This window comes from Labrus bergylta, chromosome 5 (assembly GCF_963930695.1).
Source record: "Labrus bergylta chromosome 5, fLabBer1.1, whole genome shotgun sequence".
In the NCBI taxonomy this organism is placed as follows: Eukaryota; Metazoa; Chordata; class Actinopteri; order Labriformes; family Labridae; genus Labrus; species Labrus bergylta.
In genome coordinates, this window is record NC_089199.1 from 10,018,051 (window position 1) to 10,036,549 (window position 18,499).

General features: G+C 38.3%; 2 protein-coding genes across 3 annotated transcripts in view; one reads left to right on the forward strand and one right to left on the reverse strand.

The window, feature by feature from the left end:
- Window positions 1-18,499, forward strand: part of syn2b (synapsin IIb) — an 87,998-nt gene that overhangs the window by 60,670 nt on the left and 8,829 nt on the right. For both annotated transcript variants that reach the window (XM_020629085.3, XM_065954713.1), the window contains 4 exons: window positions 13,472-13,534; window positions 14,992-15,134; window positions 15,730-15,804; window positions 17,036-17,138. In XM_020629085.3, the coding sequence (XP_020484741.1) occupies window positions 13,472-13,534; window positions 14,992-15,134; window positions 15,730-15,804; window positions 17,036-17,138 (384 nt within the window). The remainder of the gene's footprint in view (window positions 1-13,471; window positions 13,535-14,991; window positions 15,135-15,729; window positions 15,805-17,035; window positions 17,139-18,499) is intronic.
- Window positions 136-12,459, reverse strand: LOC109980636 (metalloproteinase inhibitor 4). The gene is made up of 6 exons (XM_029276355.2): window positions 12,316-12,459; window positions 11,882-12,184; window positions 3,415-3,512; window positions 2,838-2,952; window positions 2,088-2,212; window positions 136-1,844 (listed from the first exon to the last, which is right to left on the reverse strand). Exons 2-6 carry the CDS (start codon window positions 12,018-12,020, stop codon window positions 1,647-1,649), a joined length of 675 nt encoding a protein of 224 aa, XP_029132188.1. The 5' UTR covers window positions 12,021-12,184; window positions 12,316-12,459; the 3' UTR covers window positions 136-1,646.

Sequence of the window (18,499 nt, forward strand, 5' to 3'; positions counted from 1 at the left end):
CATGTGAGAAATATTCCCTCCCCCCCACCTCCCCAAGAATAAGTAGTTGTATCCCCTCCAACATCTCTCCAAGTACCTAAGTAATACAAATCTTATTTTGTTCCGTAACCGAAGTAGAAGAAGAAAGAGAAAGGGTCACATTTCTCCATTGAGACATTTTATGTACAATCTTTTTTGGTACATGGAAATAAAAAACTCTATTCAGACAGAAACAGAGACATAAATACAAACCCAAACAATTCTTTCAGTATAAAACAAACATGAGATTGTTTGATAATGCTTACATACAGCCGTACAGTTAAGATGCGTTATTATCACACCAGTCAGTCTTAGTTAACACATTTGAAAGTAGTATGTTTCCAAAACATCATGCACATTTTTATCTTTGAATAGTTTTTTTTTTTTTTTTTTTTTTTTTTTTTTTATGTAGAAGGCAGTGTGTTATAATGCTTTTTAATCTGTGTGACTTCACTGAAGTAGTCTAGTAACAACACAGGGCTCAATTATGATTTGGGTCTTGTAATTATATAAAATAATGCCTAAAAACAACAATAACTATTCATTTCAGCTCATTGATGTATATGTTTTTTTTCTTTTTCTGGTTAAATTTAGGCTAAAATGTAATTTTTTCATTCCTTGAAAGTTGAGGATAGTCCACCTCCTGGTGCGGAATTGAACCGTGTCCTGTTACATCATTTCCTTGACGGAGAGGTGGCTCTGCGTCTACAGGTGGCAGTGTTGTTATTAAAGCGCTGGATTAGGGTTTTTTTTGGCAGATGAAATAGTAAAGAGTTCAACTGAGGAAACTACACACAGAAAACTACAAGATCCTAACATCCAATCACTGAGACACAATCCTGTTAGCCTTTAAAATGTTAGTTCTTAATGACGTACATTATTTACATTCTCTGCAGTTTAGAGTACAAACTGTGAAGATTTTGATTTACAGAAATGGTGATGATATCATTCAGATGATGTCAACGCATAACTGTTTGGGGAATGTCTGTGCTTTTTTTTATATACAGTGACTTTTTTGTTGAAACAGGATAGTTGTAATAGTTTGCATAAGAAAAATAAAAACACCATCATGTGAGAAGAAAAGACGTGAAATGAAAATGAAAAAATAATGTAGTGCACATTTTTGTAAAGTAACCTTTTTCCAAGCAAAATCAAGGATTGTACAACTTGTCTCCTATTGTTTGACAGTAAATGCCCAAACGTCCTATATATAACCTTTGTTCTAGTTAGTAAAACAAATTTGAGGTCCTCAGTATTTTTCATGGTTATGCATTTACCATCACATCATTAGATATGAAGAAAAGGTTCCCTCTGGAGATACACTCGAGATACACTCTGGATGGTCTGCTGCTATTCTGATTCTGTGGAAACAGCGAGTGAAGTGTGAGAGCTAGAAAATGAGTCATGTTGAAAGAACCTGCACTTTCAAAATAAAAGGTCCTAGCACTGCTGAAGCAACCACCTGAACTCTGATAACAGAAGATATAGCTTCCTCAAATGATAGAAAAATCAGCTAATTTTTTTTTTTTAAATCTGATGCAGCTTTGCATGCCAAATTTAAACAATGTTTATGCAATAGCAGGAAATGCTTGTCGGGAACTGAGTGAATTGAATGTCAGAGTTACAGGTCAAGGGTCGGACATGTCCAGGAAGTCTTTCTCGGGTGGAGGTCCTCCGCGGTACCAGCTACAGGTTGTGTCGGAGCGACGGATGCAGGCGTACTGCCGAGCCTGCTCCCCATTTAAGCTGTTATCAAGCAGCCAGTCAGTCCACAAGCACTCGTCGTCTCCTGTAGACGCACACGGCACCGTGTAACAGGTGTTGATCTGAGGAGAGAAGAATTTCTTATTGTTAAGAAAAGAAGCTGTTTCTGTCATCCCTCTCATTTAGTGTGAATAGAGAGAAAAACATTCCAAGACACAAAAATGTTTTGTATAAATGAGAGAAAGATTTTTCCATCATGAGAGAGGAGATAACTGCTCTTTGTTTCTTGAGGCATCTCAGAGAAAAAGAGATGAGAGGAAAAAGGATAAATATGTATGAATAGTTAATGATGAGTCTTTACTCACTCTGCACTCACAGCCCATCTGGTATCTGTAGTTGAGATTCTTCTTCTGTGACAGTGACAAGTTGTCCCAGGACTCTACCAGGTCACACTGGCCAATAGAAATTCTTCCATCACTCCACATACTTCCTGTTCAATAAAATAACATCATACATGAGAGTTTAATTTGGAAACTATGCTTTGTTCAACTTTAACAATGTCGCAATGGAAAATAGCTAAAACGCTTTTTTAGCTAAAAAGATTCCGGCTGATGATAATAAGTACAAATGTGACAAATAATGCAAGGTTTATAACCCATTTGTGTCTTAATACAAATAGCCTTTTACATTTTAAGAAATACACAAATCTACTCCATGAAAGTTAGATACTACTCTGGTGTCTGTATGGTTAGCTTAGCATAACACAAAAACTTGAAGGTTGGTATGCTGATTTTGTTACCTTTCAACAGAGCTGGGCTTGTTGCATTCCCCTAATTGTAGTATCCAAGCTAAGCTAAGCTAAGCTAAGCTAAGTGCAACCTGACCATAGCCTTATTTCTACAGTACAGATAGTTGTAAGAATGTTTTAAACATCCATAAAGGTCAAACTTTCCCTTGAAAAAAGAGGTTGTTCAGGGAGAAACAATATTCTGTCACTATCGCTTGACTATCGCAACCAGCCAGCCATTTATTGAGCCATTTCTTACAGAAATATGCACTCTCATGCTTTTTCTTTGTGAAAGAGCAACATAAAAAGTGACCATTGTGTACTTCACCTGAGAGCAGGTACCCTGCTTTATTGTTGGAGTCCAGTTTGACTCCACACAGAGACGAGAAGACTGGAGTGTACACATACTGGATATCCTTGGCCTTGTTAAAACCTTTGAACATCTGTGGGGGGAAAAACAGAGAAAAGAGTGGAGATCAGACCTTCTGTAAGTTAAAAACAGTGTATTGTATATTTGGCAGCAATATAAGAAGTAGGGAAGCAAAGCAACGCATTACAGCAGGCCCATATTCCTTAGCCATGGCTGTAAATATGAATTATTAAGCAGTAAGTTAGATTAAGAGAAGCCTATATATTCCTTGCATTTATCAGCAGCCGATGTTTGCTGTCATTTGGGCTGTTAGGACCCGACTTATGTTTGGACTCTAACACATTTTAGAAATCTCAGAGGTCTGGACTGATTTTTATTTCTGTCAATCAGAATTTCACCGGTTCTGTGAATAGATAATTTGTATTCAGTGTCCATAATATACACCACTATAACACCCAGCAGTGTGAAGAGTTAAAGTGATGAGTGTCTGTCTACATCAGCAGCAGCAGCTGCTCCTGCTGTCCAGAGATCTCACCTTGATCATTTTGATTTCGTATTGAATCATCTTCATGTAAGGTGAGGAGCTGTTGCTAGGCGACACAATCTTCTCACCGGAGATCTTTGCCCTTATCACTGTCAGAAGAGGGGGAAAAAAAACAGGAAGAGTAGAGGATTAAGAGTCATTAACCTGCCAAATAATGCAAGAAGCCCAATAAGTTTGTGATTTTAATGCCAGAGACGATAGACAACAATCTGAATTATTAATGTTTATGATTTGTAAGTTAGATGATCTGTAAGTTAGAAGTTTTTTTCTTTTATAGACAGATAAATAGAAGGAGTGTTTTGTTTCTTCCTGTCCCTCCTTTCTCCTCACACAGATAGTGCAGCAGTCCCTCTCAGCAGTAGTGATACCGGATGTGTCCCTGCTCTCCTCTGGGAGGGAAATCAAAACCCACATGGAATAACAAGTAGCGCTCTGCTTACACACTCCCCGTGACTGTCTCTACACACACACAATTATGTATAGGGTCTATACTACACACACACACACACATTCACTCCAAACCCTGTCTGGCACAGAGGTGACTTCACATTATTTAATCCCATATTGTAAATGGAGTTGGAGGGTGAATTGTAACACGATAATGGCTCCGTGGGTTTAAACAGGAAGGTAGCAGTAGATGTAATTTAACAACCTCTAATTTGTAGATAAAATACTTATTAAGGCAAGTATTGCTAGATTGCTAGTGTTGTACATTTTACTCACACTCACCACAACATGCAGTGCACACTGTGCCAAATCAAACCCTGTTATTACAGGAGTCATTTCTTTTTTTTCCCTTCCATCAAAGCATATGAAGTCTGTGATCTCAGATTTCTGCATTACTCATTATGTGAACATATCAATTTAAATTTTGACAAACATTTCCTTTCAGGTAATAAGACTGCTGAAGCTCAATCAGTCAAATGTTCACTATTTCGAGCTTTCTCTCAGGCTAGAAAATATCCTGCTTATTGACTTTGAACTTGGGAAACCGATGCATTTAATATTCAGCCAACAGAAAGTCAGCGCCATTACACAAAATACGAAAAATTTAATTGACTTAAAACTGCAGTCAGAAGAATACCACGTACATAATGAGTTAGGATGGACTGAAGGCTTGTGTTTTATACCATTACAAAACTAGAAATACAAGCGCAAAGCTCAAAGGACTGGAGTAAACTGTTTTTCAGACAGTTTCCGTTCATCCAGTAAAAGTTACCAAGACCTGTTTCACCATTGAACAAGCGCACTAGAATTTCCTTTAATCCTGTTTTCCAAAAGCTCTGATTTACATTTACTGTGCAAAGAAATAGAATCCTTTGGATACCTGCAATTACTAAATATTACAACTTCACCATCATTATTTAAAAAAAGGCTATATTAAGTGGGATGTATTAAGTTTTGTACTGGCAGAAGAAATGTATTTCTCTCTGACTCTTATTGAGACATTTAATTATTTTTCTGTTTTACAGAAGTTTTTTCTATGTTAGTCGAGTCTTTATGAATCGCTCGACAGACAAATACTTTTCTGTTCTGTGGTTCTTCCACTAAAGTGGCTTTAAAGTCCAGCAAACTTTCCTGAAGGTGCTAGCATGTTTTGCTAACTAGCTTGGCTACCAACAAAAGCAGCCTATAGCATTATGTTCAAGATGCCCTCCGTGGTGTAGCTTTTATAAGGTGTTACAACAAAAATCTAAAATCTCAAGACTAGCACAACAATATTGTAATAAATTTGGTTTGAAAAATATAACAACATTACTTCTTTATTTCCATGTCTCCTAAGAGGTCGTTGGCTGGTCAAGATATTTACTTTTTGTCTTGCACATGCAGCTTCAGTTTGTTTATTGTAATGTCACGTGTGTAACTTAAAGTGCATAGCCACTTGTGTTCTTACTTTTACATAGGGAAATTAAAAAACCTTAAAAAAGCAACCAGTGGCTAAGTTTTTTTTAGGCTAATATTTGCTTGATAAACTAGCTAGATATACTGTAGCTAATGAAATCTACTGCAGAGTATTGTAAATTATTCAAGTCTGTCAGACACAAAATAGTCATTGTTCTTCTGCCTTACCGCTATTTTTTTTAATAAAAGAGACATTATTTAAAAAATGTGTAACAATTTAGCTTGATGGTTAAAGGCTTTATATGCGATTTTTCACACTTAAATGTAATAGAAATCCGGTATATCCTCTGAAAATAACTCTGTGAGTCATGACTGTCTACAATGGGTGTAACACTCGAGTCCCACTGTCTGTGATGTTTTCAGAGTTTTCCGAGTCCTATCTTCAGTTTGTTTACATTGCCCGGACAGCCGACTCTTCCCCTCGCGTATAAAAGTTGTTTAATTGAGGGACTAGAGAAAAGAAGAATAACATACTGTACTCACTGCTTAACTGTGTTTCTAGATTACGCTCATTTCGGGTAAATTTACATGCAGTGTGAAGATACAAGCATAATAAAGATCACTAGCATTAGCATGCTAACACAACAATACACCGCAAGTTGTTTTGGTTTCATGCTGGTGCTCAAGGGCGATATCTGCTGGATCAAAAAATTGCATATAAATCATTTAATCTTGACAGGCATAGCAACAGTAACTACGGGGTTGGTCTGAGCTATAATGATAGATTTTTTTGGATGACCACATTTGTTTTGTTCACAATGTAGTATAATCAACAATATATGTAATTAACCTAAATAGCTTTACTCTGAAACCTTGTGAGCAATTACCTTTTTCAATAAACTGTCTGTATTGCTCATAAAGCATTGCTACATAACTGTCAACCCTCCCTTTCCACATTCTTCTAAAGAAAGAAAAGCGGTACCCTGTGGATGCAGAAGAGAACGGCAGAAATAGAGCAGGTGACCTTGGTAGAACCACGAAAGAAAGAGAAAGACAACAGAACAAGAGAGGGAGAGAAAGTATGACCCAGCACAGCTCTAACCCTCAGCCTCTCACACAGCTACATAAACCACCCCCTTTGTTTTTGTTTTTCACTCATCACATAACTGCCCCGCGGATTGTGTGAGCTCAGTGTGTTCTTTTAAAATTGGCTTAGGAGAAAAAAAAAGAGAATTTCTTTTCTAACAGCAAATACAGACTGACAGAAAGTCAATGCAAACTCGTCTGAAGCGTTGCAGGATTAATCTGAGCACACTGTATCGCCCACAGAGAGACAGCCGGTGCAGGAACGATCACTTTATGGGAAATGTCAGAGAGCACAAGATTTGACTCTGATACACTTCACTCTTATAATGCATGATTCATAGCCTGAGGCTCAAATAGAGTGTATCAAAATATTTGAAATCATACAGCCTGAACCCTACAGTCGACTGATGCAGCATTGTTGTATCTGAAATGGTGGATCAGTTGATGTAGAAATCAATTTGAGGAAGAATAGATTAAAGGGAGAGTGCACATAAAGAAAGCAGATAAAAATGTGGATTATAGCTGCTTTATTATACCATGCATTACACATAACAGTGTCTGACCTCTGAAGGACACACCTGCCCACTAATTGGCTTACACAAACACACACACACACACACACACACACACACACACACACACACACACACACACACACACACACAGCTGTGACGTTAAAAAAAATGCAAGCACAGAAAAAGAGCTTTTGATAAAGGAAGTATTTTTAATTGTTTTAATTGTAAATGTGCAATAGACTTTGTTGAGTTTTTCTAATAAGAAAATGCCATGGTTTGAGCTACACAGTACTGTAATTAAGAAACATATACCTTACTTGACTATGTCCATTTTGCACAACCTAATACCTCTGTGAAACTACATAGAAGTGATTTTTTTATATTTACTCTCCACCCGTAACAAAATGCTAATGGTTTCACTTTTTGAATCTTTAGAATTACTGCTGTTAGGGGTTATTTAGTGTAGAAGATTGACTACAGTACTACACATTCAATTGATTCTAAAAGGTCAAAGTATGAATAATTCATAATATAATGAATTGTTTTATTTTGAATACTTTTTACTACAATTTTCAGTCCATATTTTCAAACTTAAGCTCAAGTAGTTTTATATAAATTTAGGATCTGGATGAGTCACACATTTAATAACCACCCAAAACTATTTTTATACATACACACTTTTCTATACAGAACATTATTCATAATTGATAAGGATCCCTTTGTTATTTGTTATAAGGATCCCAACTAAGAGGAAAAATGTACCTAGAATGAAAACTGATAGTAGATCAAATTGAATTTGTTGCTGAAGCTAATTTCGCTGAAAATAAACTTTGTCCAATTTAATGGTGAAATTGTTAATAGACTACTCCAAAACTGTATGAGGCATTTGTTGTCGAGGCTTTTTAGTGATTGCAAAAGTTAGCAGGTACCTTCTGTAACTTTATGAATCCACACCCCCACATTCACCAACCTATATATCAGCCCTGCTTACCCATCAGCATAGCTGTGCTGTCTCACATTGTGATATTGTTTTGATATGCCTCTCTCACATCTATTGATATTCACACACAAAAACAGTTCGCCCCACTCCTCATTTATGATTACATCACAGAATAAGGCTGCTGTTCTCACAACACAGACATCCACAGTACCAAAATTGACCCTCATATTAATGGCCTCTTTGTCCGGCTCAGCTCTTTGATCTGCTCTTCCTTTGGCAAGAAGAAACATATCTGAGAGTAGAAGTAGTGCTTTGGCAAATTAGCCACACTACTTAAATCTCCCTTTTTTTCTAAGCCTAATAATAATAATAATAGTAATAATAATAATAATAATAATATATATTCTTTTATTTATGGAGCAATTTTCTAAACTAAATTACACAGTGCTTTATAGATGGCTAATTAATGATAAACTAATAAGTGTATGATTATTTTATTATTAATAGTAAGTGATACACTAACACATTACTGTGCTCTGTAGGGATCTTATAGTTGGCAGTAAAAACCTTGGCTGTATATCAATATGCAACCAGGACAGGGACAGAAGTTGATAAAGCTACTAAACTAAGAATAGTGCAGCCTTGATTGTTGTAAAGATTGATTGTGCATTTTGTATCGTTTGTGTGTATACCTGCCCAGAGACTGCAGATGGAATCTAGCTGATCAGCTAAATCTGGTGCAATACATGCAATGCATGTATATTTTGTACATGGTCCCTGACAAGCTAAAATAAAATAAGCTAAACCAATAACAGCAGATCACTGGTTTTAATCATATGTTGGAAAACTGCAGGCCATATATTTTTTGGCCCCAGTAACTGCATTTATTGTAGAAGTTATTTGTGATAACTTCAAAGCAAAAGCGATTTTATTCAGAGTTTGATGTCTCTTTTTTGAATGCTTCTTTGGCTCAGATTCCCCTTAAAATGTTAACCTCCCCCCCACACTGCCCATCTTTGAACTGAGCAGGCTAGTTTTCAAGCTCAATTCAGTCGCTGCAGCTGTGTTATGAACAGGAATAGGGACAGGCACGCCTGCAGAGTGAAAGTGTCAGTGCATCTGCCTCACAGCTACATAACCAACGAGAAATATTGCAAACTTGTACCATGAGAACTGATGTAGTAACTCACTTCCCCCCTCCCTGATGAATCGGCACCCTTGTCATGCTCACAAAGCTGGACTGTCAGCGGGCTTTCACACTGATATTGTTAGTATGCAGACCATTCGACCGAGCCTATAGACATGGAAATGAAGTGGGGAGAGAGAGAGGGAAAGAAAAGAGAGAGATGGAGTAGGCTGTGTTGGCATGGCTTGGCCTCTGTCCAACACACACACACACACACACACACACACACTCACACTAATACACACAATGTCAAATACACAAGCATGGCCAGGGAATGGTCCAGGGTTTATCCAGATGGGATATTACTCAGATGTACAGCTTTATTCAAGGGGCTCATCGACTCTGACAACACTGTCAGGTCAACTAAAGGCCACCACCGGCCTGTGCTTAGAAAACAACCTAGGCAGTGTAATCACTGATTCGTACAAATGGAGGGTTTTGTTTTGGTAAATGGGGGATTTTCCTAAACTGTTATTCATGGGTTCAAAAGTTGCATCCAGGGACTACTGACTCTTGTAGTCTTATGTTGTAATCTTAACTCAGATTCCTGAAAGTAATGGGATCCATTAACAAAAGACCCAGAGGTTAATTGACTATTTGGTAAGTCCTGTCCATGTAATAGTTACTGTTGCTATTTTCATATATGTAGCTTCTGTTATCGCGTAGAACATATCCAGTTAACAATGATAGATATCAAAGGCTGATTATCCACAAGAAATGTTCACTAGTTTTTGGATTGTAGAAATAGGATTGTTGTGGCAACATCCATGAATTCACGCTAGAAGACTGGGAAGCAGTTAGCTAGCAATATTGCTAGCTAGTTTGCACTCTTGTTACATGTACGGGAAAATAAGGGATAATTGTATATTAACCTGTTATCCATCCTCTGTTTTGAAATATAGCTTCCAGAATAAACATAGAAAGACAAGACACACAGACATACTTTACTGCTTTACTGTTTGGAACAGTATGTTTCTCTTTGAACATCATAAACTTTGAGGATTAGAACTAAATATAATGTAGTTTTGGTTGGCATATCAATGTGGTTACAGTGTCCCAGATCTGGACAGCTCTGCTCAAATTATTCTGAACTCTTGTAGTAGAATCCTAAACCCTGTGTATATAAGCCTACCATATACAACCCCGCAAGTAAATACTAGACTGGGGTCTAAATCATTAGAATATGACGAGTCATCCTTCAAGTCAATTTAGCTAGTTTATAAAATCCTGCTCAGCTTTGAAACAATGATAGTGTTCCTACTGAAAGTCGTGAACTAAACATGCCGTGTTTTGCATTTTGGAAAGGATACATTTAAAAGACATGGAACTGCATAGTGACAACTTGGTGAGGGGAATACACCATGAGTACAGTTTTGTTTCCCATTTTATCCATTTGCAGCAGGTCACCCCCTCCTCTATTTCCCCAGGTTTTCTATCTTTCTCCACTATCCCTATCAAAAAGCAAAAAGTTTAATAAAAATGAATCTACCCCAAACTGTTAAGGTATCAGGTATTCCCACATACCTATTTGAACTACTTCAACATGTGGACAAATCCAAAACTTGAGATCTCATCTGACAATTTACAGTTAGGCTACTAAACTTAGATTAAGCTGGTTATAAAACTCGACTCAGTTCCATACCAGCATAGACCAACAAGTCTAGAATTGAGACCTGATTTAGGCCTGACATTGAATAATCTGGTCTCACTGATCTGGATTTTGCATTATCAGGCCTGCACGAACACCACATGGAAGAGAGAAAGATCAAACTTACAGGACCTCCATCCCACTCCTTTCTGACACACTTTATATGTAAAGCTCTGTCCTAAAAACTTTGCCCCAAATATACGCATTGTGTTCTCATAACCCAGATCTACTTTAGTGTTATGGCAATTCTGAAAAAAAGGTCTCAACCTCCATATTAAACCGACTATTTTGAGCCACATTTTCAAAGTCAAAGAGCTGATCGAGATGTAGCCCAATTACTCAACAAGGCTGGAATACGACGAAGTCGTCTTGTTCATCGACTTTCTCTCTCCTCTGCTGGGGTGTGACCTTTGACAGAGGCACATACTCCAGCTTTCCACAGTCTGGAGCCAAGTGGTCAAAGTCAGAGCAGAGTGTTTGTTTTGGACGCTGCTTAGGCAAGAAAGAACTGGATAATGGGGGTGGGGAGTGAGGGGGTTGGTTCAGACAGAGAGGCCACCTTGACCAACAGGCAGACAGATAGATAGATAGATAGATAGATAGATAGATAGATAGATAGATAGATAGATAGATGGATGAAAAGTATGCTGGGGCCACTTTGACACTGTTTGTTTATCTTTGAGGCAGAGCAAGAAGACCCAATTATGTAACTCCAACAAACCAGACAGCAGGCTGCCCTGTTTAAGAATAATAATAATAAGACAGAAAAAGAAAGGCTAGTCAGAGAAACAGCTGTGTCTGGGTATATTTTTCTTCTGACTAATGTTCACCCACCAAAACAATTATAATGTTAATGCTTCTAATAAAAAATAAAAAAATAAAAAACAATCCACCATATATTTTATGAGACTTTCCTGCACAGTGCATTAATAACTTGAATGATTAAATTAGAGAGAGCCAGGATAATAAATCAACATTTTTCTTCAATGAACTATCATGAGAAGCTAAGCCCTTAAGCCCTATTGATTAGTTGATGTCAAAGCAGAATTGATTTTCTTTCCCTCCTAGAAAATCTTACCACAGGAAGTTGATCAATAATCATCACTCGTTTATTGAAAGAAAAGAGCCATACCACACATCTTAAAACCAACCGGTTATTTTATCCACTGCCTCAAGAAGTTATCAAATACAGCAGTTTGTTTTGAAGTTTATAAAAGCAAACTCATTTAATATTGACTTACCAATCTCAGCGCTGCAGAATAGCTGCTGTGGGTGAGCTGGGTTGCAGCTACATCCCTCCACGACTTCCTCCATGCCTGCACCAAGCAAAAGGAGCACCCAGAGCCCCAGACATGCACTCCGCTCCTGGGACAAGGCCATGATGACTCTGGCAGCCTCTGACTCTCGCTCCTCCACTTGATAAACACTCAGCAGCCTCTTCTGATCCTTTCAAGATCCGGAGGAATACAAATCAGACCGGCAGTGAGCAATGGACAACAGTAGAGCTGGAGTAGTGAGATGAGCTCTGCTGAGCAGGAAGGCAGCTGTGGATAGAAATTTTTTCATAAGTTTAGTCTGAAATCAGGCCGAAGCAAATTACTTGAAGCTGCTGCTGCTGCCCTCTCCCTCTGTCCCTCTCTCTCTCTTTCTGAGGACAGCACACAGAGAAACTTACAAAAGCTGGATCCCCTCACACTCTGGTCTTGAATGCTGAGAGGGTCGCACACAGGGAGCCTCTTATGTACTCAACAATTTAGGGACAGCCTCCTCAAAGGCTGGAAAAAAAAATGCCATCCTTTGCCTCTTCTTGTACCCTCTTTTGATGTCCTCCCTCTTCTCCTATTGGCTGCTGCTAGTGTATTCATGCAGTTAGTCATCACATTATGACTGATTAAAGTACCCACCCACGCAATGCTTTTAAAATCATTCTGCACAAGTTTTTTTTTTTTTTTTTATTCAGAATGTTTATTAGTGCATTTCAGATGCAGCTTGTTTGATCGTCAGTCTAACATCTGAGTCATAAATGCAGGAGTTGATTTTGAGAGGTACTATTGGAAAGGGAACACTGATACATTTGAAAACACAACATCTGAAGCAAATCTTTCAAAGAATAATAAATGTAAAACGATACCATTTATCCCCAGAGAACAATCACTAACCACTTTCATTTTCCTCAGCTTTAAGTGTCTGTTAGCTCATTTTCTGCCCTTATTTTAGTGTTCTAGCTAACCCTCAATGCTTTCATCAATAGCAGCAGGTGTTGATTCCAGTCCCAGCACCAAATACAAGACTAATGGAGTTAGCAACTAGCACTCTTACATAGCACACCAATTAATTAGTGTGTAAAGAGCTTATATTTCTTCCATGACAACAGAATTGACAAATATTTGTGTGCACAGCTTATTGTGCCCCCCCCCCCACCCAAGTAGCCAACAAATATGTTGGTAAAGGTAATTAGAACGGAAGATGTTGGTATGTAGGTGTGATAATTGCACTTTTTCACATTTATTTTGTTTTTTTTTGTGTGTTAAGTTGTTTGTTTTGTTACTCTTAAAATAAAATAAAAATATTAAAAGTAATTACGGTTTTAAAACATCATTGCAGGCCTTTTAGAGATATAAGTCACTGTTTTATACAAAATATTGTAATTTATGCAGGGCCCGATTATTACAGCCTAACTACACAGATCTGTTTATCCTTGCCCATTGTACTCGTAAATATTCTTTCTCCTCAGAGTCATGTGTCATGTGTGTTGATATGCTGATATCTTGGTCATTGTTGTCTGTATTGCTCATCACTATTCATAATTTCTTAATTCTGTTGATTTTCAGATCACTACACCAAGTTTCCCAGTGGTGGTGAAGATTGGACACGCCCACTCTGGAATGGGGAAGGTAATGTTGTTTCTTCCTTCTAATAAACTATCTATGCAGCACCCATAGGAAAAGATACTAATTTCACAGATACTTTACTAACTTAATGTTCTGTATTGAGCTTACTACATGAGAGATTAAAGTCCAGGAATGAACAAACAGCAGTTTTGATGAAATGATACAAACATTCACAGGGTTGTCTTGTGAATAAAGAAAACAAATCGGCTGACATCATTAAAATGTTTCACATCACAACATGAATCTTGGTTGTTCAGACAACTGCCTCAAAGTCACTTAGATGCCCTGTAGCGATAACAATTTGAATTGGCCTGACCTGATTCACGTCAGCTGGAAATCAATCTGTCTCTTGCAGAGTCTCCTTTCTTAAAATCTAATTCAGGTATTACTAAAGTGGTTAAAACAGCTGCACGGACTGAAGCCCACCCTTACACTGACATGTCATATAACAAACTGACTTTAGAAAATACGTTAGAATATGTACTTTGAGATATCTGCAACACATTAACCACCACTCTTTCTACTGTGTTAGGCTTTCTCTGATTTACATTGTATTTGATTCTTGATACTCAAATGTCACTCTTTCATTTTTCATTTACTCCTATCATTACTGCAACACATCACTTTTCATTCTCCTACACTCCTCATTTTCTCCTGAAATTGATTTACAAGTGTGCTCTTTTTACGGCTTCACATTGATTCACCCGTCAATTCCCAAAGGCTGAACTATCTGCCGTTGTGTTTTCACTCTGTGCCTTTTGTCCTGTTAACCCACTGTACCATCTACTCTATCACAGGCCTGTTCTTTTCTACAGTTTTAGCTCGTGTATTAATCCAACTTCAAGTGTTTCACTGCTGTTGTTGCTTGGATTAAAAAAAAGGATTAGTTCAAGAAGAAACAGTTCAAGGGTCAAAGTCACCACCACAGTTTTACTCCATATTGACTCATGCTGTTTATGAGGTCTGCATTAGCCCATTGAGAATATAACAGTATTCTGGCACTGCAATTGAAAATCACAGGAGCAATGGATCACTGACGAACAGCATCCCAAACTATTTTCTTTATGTAATTCCTTTGTACGTGTTTAAGTAAAAAGGGTTTATATGTTTACTGCTGAGAGTAAGACAAAAAGATTACCACTCTCATATCTGTGCACCAAAATGAAGTTTGATGCAGCAGCTAATTAGCATAGCGTGAAGAAGAAGCTAACTCAGAAGTGACAGTAATGATAAAGGGTTGTTTTTGCACTATGATACTGTATGTGGTAAATACACGTTTACATTGAAATATCATGCAAAGCTTTACTGGGTGTTTGGTTTATTAAGCACCGATTTAGCACCAACAGAAAACTGCTATTGACCTTTGCAAACATAAAAACAAATACATGCTATGCTAATGCTTCTGCTAATTAAGTATCCAAACCTTACTTTGTTTTACAAATGTTTTTTTTCCCTTATAGGTCAAAGTGGATAATGTGAGTGACTTCCAGGATATTGCCAGTGTGGTGGCCATCACTCAGACCTACTGCACTACAGAGCCATTTGTAGACGCCAAGTATGACATACGGGTCCAGAAAATCGGTGCAGACTACAAAGCATACATGTAACTATTGTTCTTGTTTATGTGTTGGTTTGAGGGATGCACGTTCTTTCATGCAGATTGGGTTAATGTGTGTATGCTGGGGATTGTGTATATTTGCTTTAGTAGAACATAGAAGCATGAAATCTTAACTTCTGAAATGCATGGTTGTTTTTTTCAAAATGCCTGCCAACCTGGTGTCTCTTTCAGAAGAAGTGGTATCATGTGGTAAAGTCAACATATTTCTTGCACCAGTAGCATCCTCTAGGAATTCAGTCAAGAAACGCTTGTTGTCAAAACCATCCAATACCTAAGGCTCATCCTGGTGCAATGACAGTAAACTTCATAGTCTGTCACCTTTTTTACAGTTCATTGTTAGCAAAGCAACAAATACTAGTTATTGGAGTGCTATTTTGAGGAATAAATGTATCAGAAAGGCAGTAGTTGAAGGTCTCTGTCCTCCACGCTGGCTGTGAGTAAACCTGTGCAGTCACAGTAAAAAAACAACACTCCTCCAGCCACAAGGTTGTCTGAATCTCTCTTCTCTGTTTTTATCATTTCTACACATGAAGGTTGGTGTCTGCAATAATTTAACACACAATTTCCTCTTCTTTTCCAGGCGGACTTCTATCTCTGGTAATTGGAAGAGCAACACCGGATCTGCCATGTTGGAACAAGTAGCCATGACTGACAAGTGAGCACCGATCCCACATTAGTGACGCTCAGGCTGTCCTGGTGTCGCACATGTCCTTGTGTTATGTCACAGTTAGTCACAATGTGCTCACAGAGCAGAATCATTCAGCTGAATCAAATTCTATTTTTCTGTGGAGTGATGCGTCACTGCTTTTTTATATGGGTCTTCTTTGCTCGTGTAGAAAGAGGGGAAAAGCTGTGGATTCGGTTTGGTTTGCGATAACAGAGGGTATTACCTGAATACTATTGGAAACATTTCCTGGGTTGATTGAAAATCTTAACACCTTCTGAACACATTTTCAACTTTCACAGCAAGGAGAGCACAGCTGTAATGTATTATTAATCAATGCATGATTCACCGACATTGCTTACATAGTGGTGTTAAATTAGCAACTTTTTTTTTTGCTTTGAAAACGACCTATCAGCAGATGTGGGCAGCATTGCATGATTTGTTATGACAATCATCAGTATGGAGCACCACTAAACGAGGACTCAGAATTGATGCTTAAAGACTTACCCGATGTTTATTTACAGCTCACTTTGTTAATCTCTCGTCACATTAATCTTTCATGTACACAACCACAAAATGAGGTTAAGTCAACAGGCAGTCTTTTCATTCATTAACATATCCCCAAAATGTACATAGAAGCAAGGAAAAGCAGGTCTGGGACAGAAAGTGGAAACATTGATTTTAAGCCTTAGATTTTTGAACGAAAAATCATGTTTGGTGTACTTGACACTATTCAAAAATTGCAGAGTTAACAGTATTGATGTGCTGGGTTTTGCCTTAGGTGTTCTGTTTTCCCAGACAGCAAGTCAATGGATCTCTTTATAGATGCTGGTGCAGCAAACCAGGGAAGCTCTATAACTTATATCCGCTACAACCAACCAAGCCTACGGATAGAGACGTTCTGTTACAGGTTGACTGTCAGGATAAATACCCTGCAGAGCATTGTTTGCACTCACATGCAGTGCTAAGGTGGGTCGTACGTCAATATTATTGAAAAAGAAAAGCCCAAGACTAAAACTTTTTCTTTTTTTATTTACCGTACCAGACAGGAAAGTTTTCATTTCCAGGTTGTTTACATGTAAAATAAAAGTTTAAAAAAAAAAAAAAAAAAAAAACACCCACAACTTTACTTGACCCACCTCAAGGGCCGACTGCACCTGTGTTTTACTGCAAGCAGATTATGACTCTTTGTAAACTTGGACCCATCTTCTCTCTGTGACAGGTATAAGCTGTGGGTTGATGCCTGCTCCGAGATCTTTGGAGGGCTGGATATTTGTGCCGTCAAAGCCATCTGTGGAAAAGATGGTAATGACTACATAACTGAGGTGAGATGGATACAAAAAATTCATAATTGATCCTGTGATCAACCAAATAGCACCCACCAGACAGGTCCAACAACAAAATAGTAGCTTGTAGTTACAGCTGCTGTATTATCACTGAATAGCTGCATTTATTGACTATTGCCTTTTGTTTGAAAACTCTGTCGACATCAGCCTGTGGGAGTTGTTCATCATGAGAGTATTAATAAGGTCTTGGAGTCTTTAAATTTAGCCTGTCTGGCCTAATTCACACTGCTGGGGACTTTGATTGTCTTGATGGGAAGAAACTGATTGAACCTAACTTTGATACACTTCTTGAGTTTGCTAACATCTTTATGTCCACAGCAGTATTTCAGGAGTAGTATCTGATTCCTATGATTCCATCATTGCTGGAAAAACTGTTTCAGAAGGAAGCTTTCAAATCCAGTGGGAAGTTACACAGAATATGATGACAGTCAGATCGGGAACTTTTTACTATGCAGTGGGAAAGCTGCTGTCAGTTCAGGCCAGAGGCAATAAAAAGCATGTCCCAAATGTAAACACTGTGAAACAACTTGTAGAGTTAAAGCTGAATACAAAGGGTCTTGGGTGGGCAACCAAACTCATCGTGCAAGGTGCAACATAGAGCTGACATGTATTTTCTGAAGCAAGGTGAATACCCTAGGCAGTGAAGAGGCAATGATGGCTTTTCAGGTGGGCAGGACTAAGAAAATAGAGTGAACCAGGCTTTGGATGAGGAAAACACATAGGTTGAAGAATAGAAATAGGCTTGAGACCATGCACAGGCTCGAATGGTAAGATTCTTACTAAGATGGTGAGACAGGGTCGTTCTTGTACTAAGAGACTTAGACAAGGAGTCAGGTCAAAGCTCATACAGAGAGACTGGCCCAGACTCAGTCGGAAAGAGTGAGTCTGACAGAGAATGAATAGTTTGGCTGAATCCCATCCAGGTTCAGTAAAGTTGTGAACAAATTTTGACAGTCATGTTCAGGCTCAAGGAGAGACATGTATGGTAGACAGATGGGTTCAGGCAGTGCGAGAGAGAGACTGGTTCAGGCTCTGATAAAGATACATAAAGTTTTGGATGGAGAGTCAGGATAAGGTTAAGCCAGAGAGTTCACCTCAGACTGGAAGAGTTATTCAGGTTAAGGGTAAGATAAAGAGAAGGGATGAGGCACAAGAGACAAGACCAGGCAATGGAGAGCTAGGCAGTGGAATGACCCACCGAAAATACACTTGCAACCAGGTTTCCAGGGTCGATATAAACCCGAAAAACATGACAAGACTACAAATTATTCTTTCTGGGACCTGGGTTAGCTGTCAAGGAAGAGCGACGCAGAGCAGTTCTGTCTGACTTCACCCGTGAA

What these genes read in the sequence shown, in the direction of transcription:
- LOC109980636 (XM_029276355.2), bottom strand. Translation starts at nt 12,020, where the DNA reads ATGGCCTTGTCCCAGGAGCGGAGTGCATGTCTGGGGCTCTGGGTGCTC. An exon ending in ACGAAATCAAAATGATCAAG is followed by an intron (nt 2,953 to 3,414) that starts GTGAGATCTCTG and finishes TTCCCCCCACAG; the next exon opens with ATGTTCAAAGGTTTTAACAA. An exon ending in AGCAGGGTACCTGCTCTCAG is followed by an intron (nt 2,213 to 2,837) that starts GTGAAGTACACA and finishes TTTATTGAACAG; the next exon opens with GAAGTATGTGGAGTGATGGA.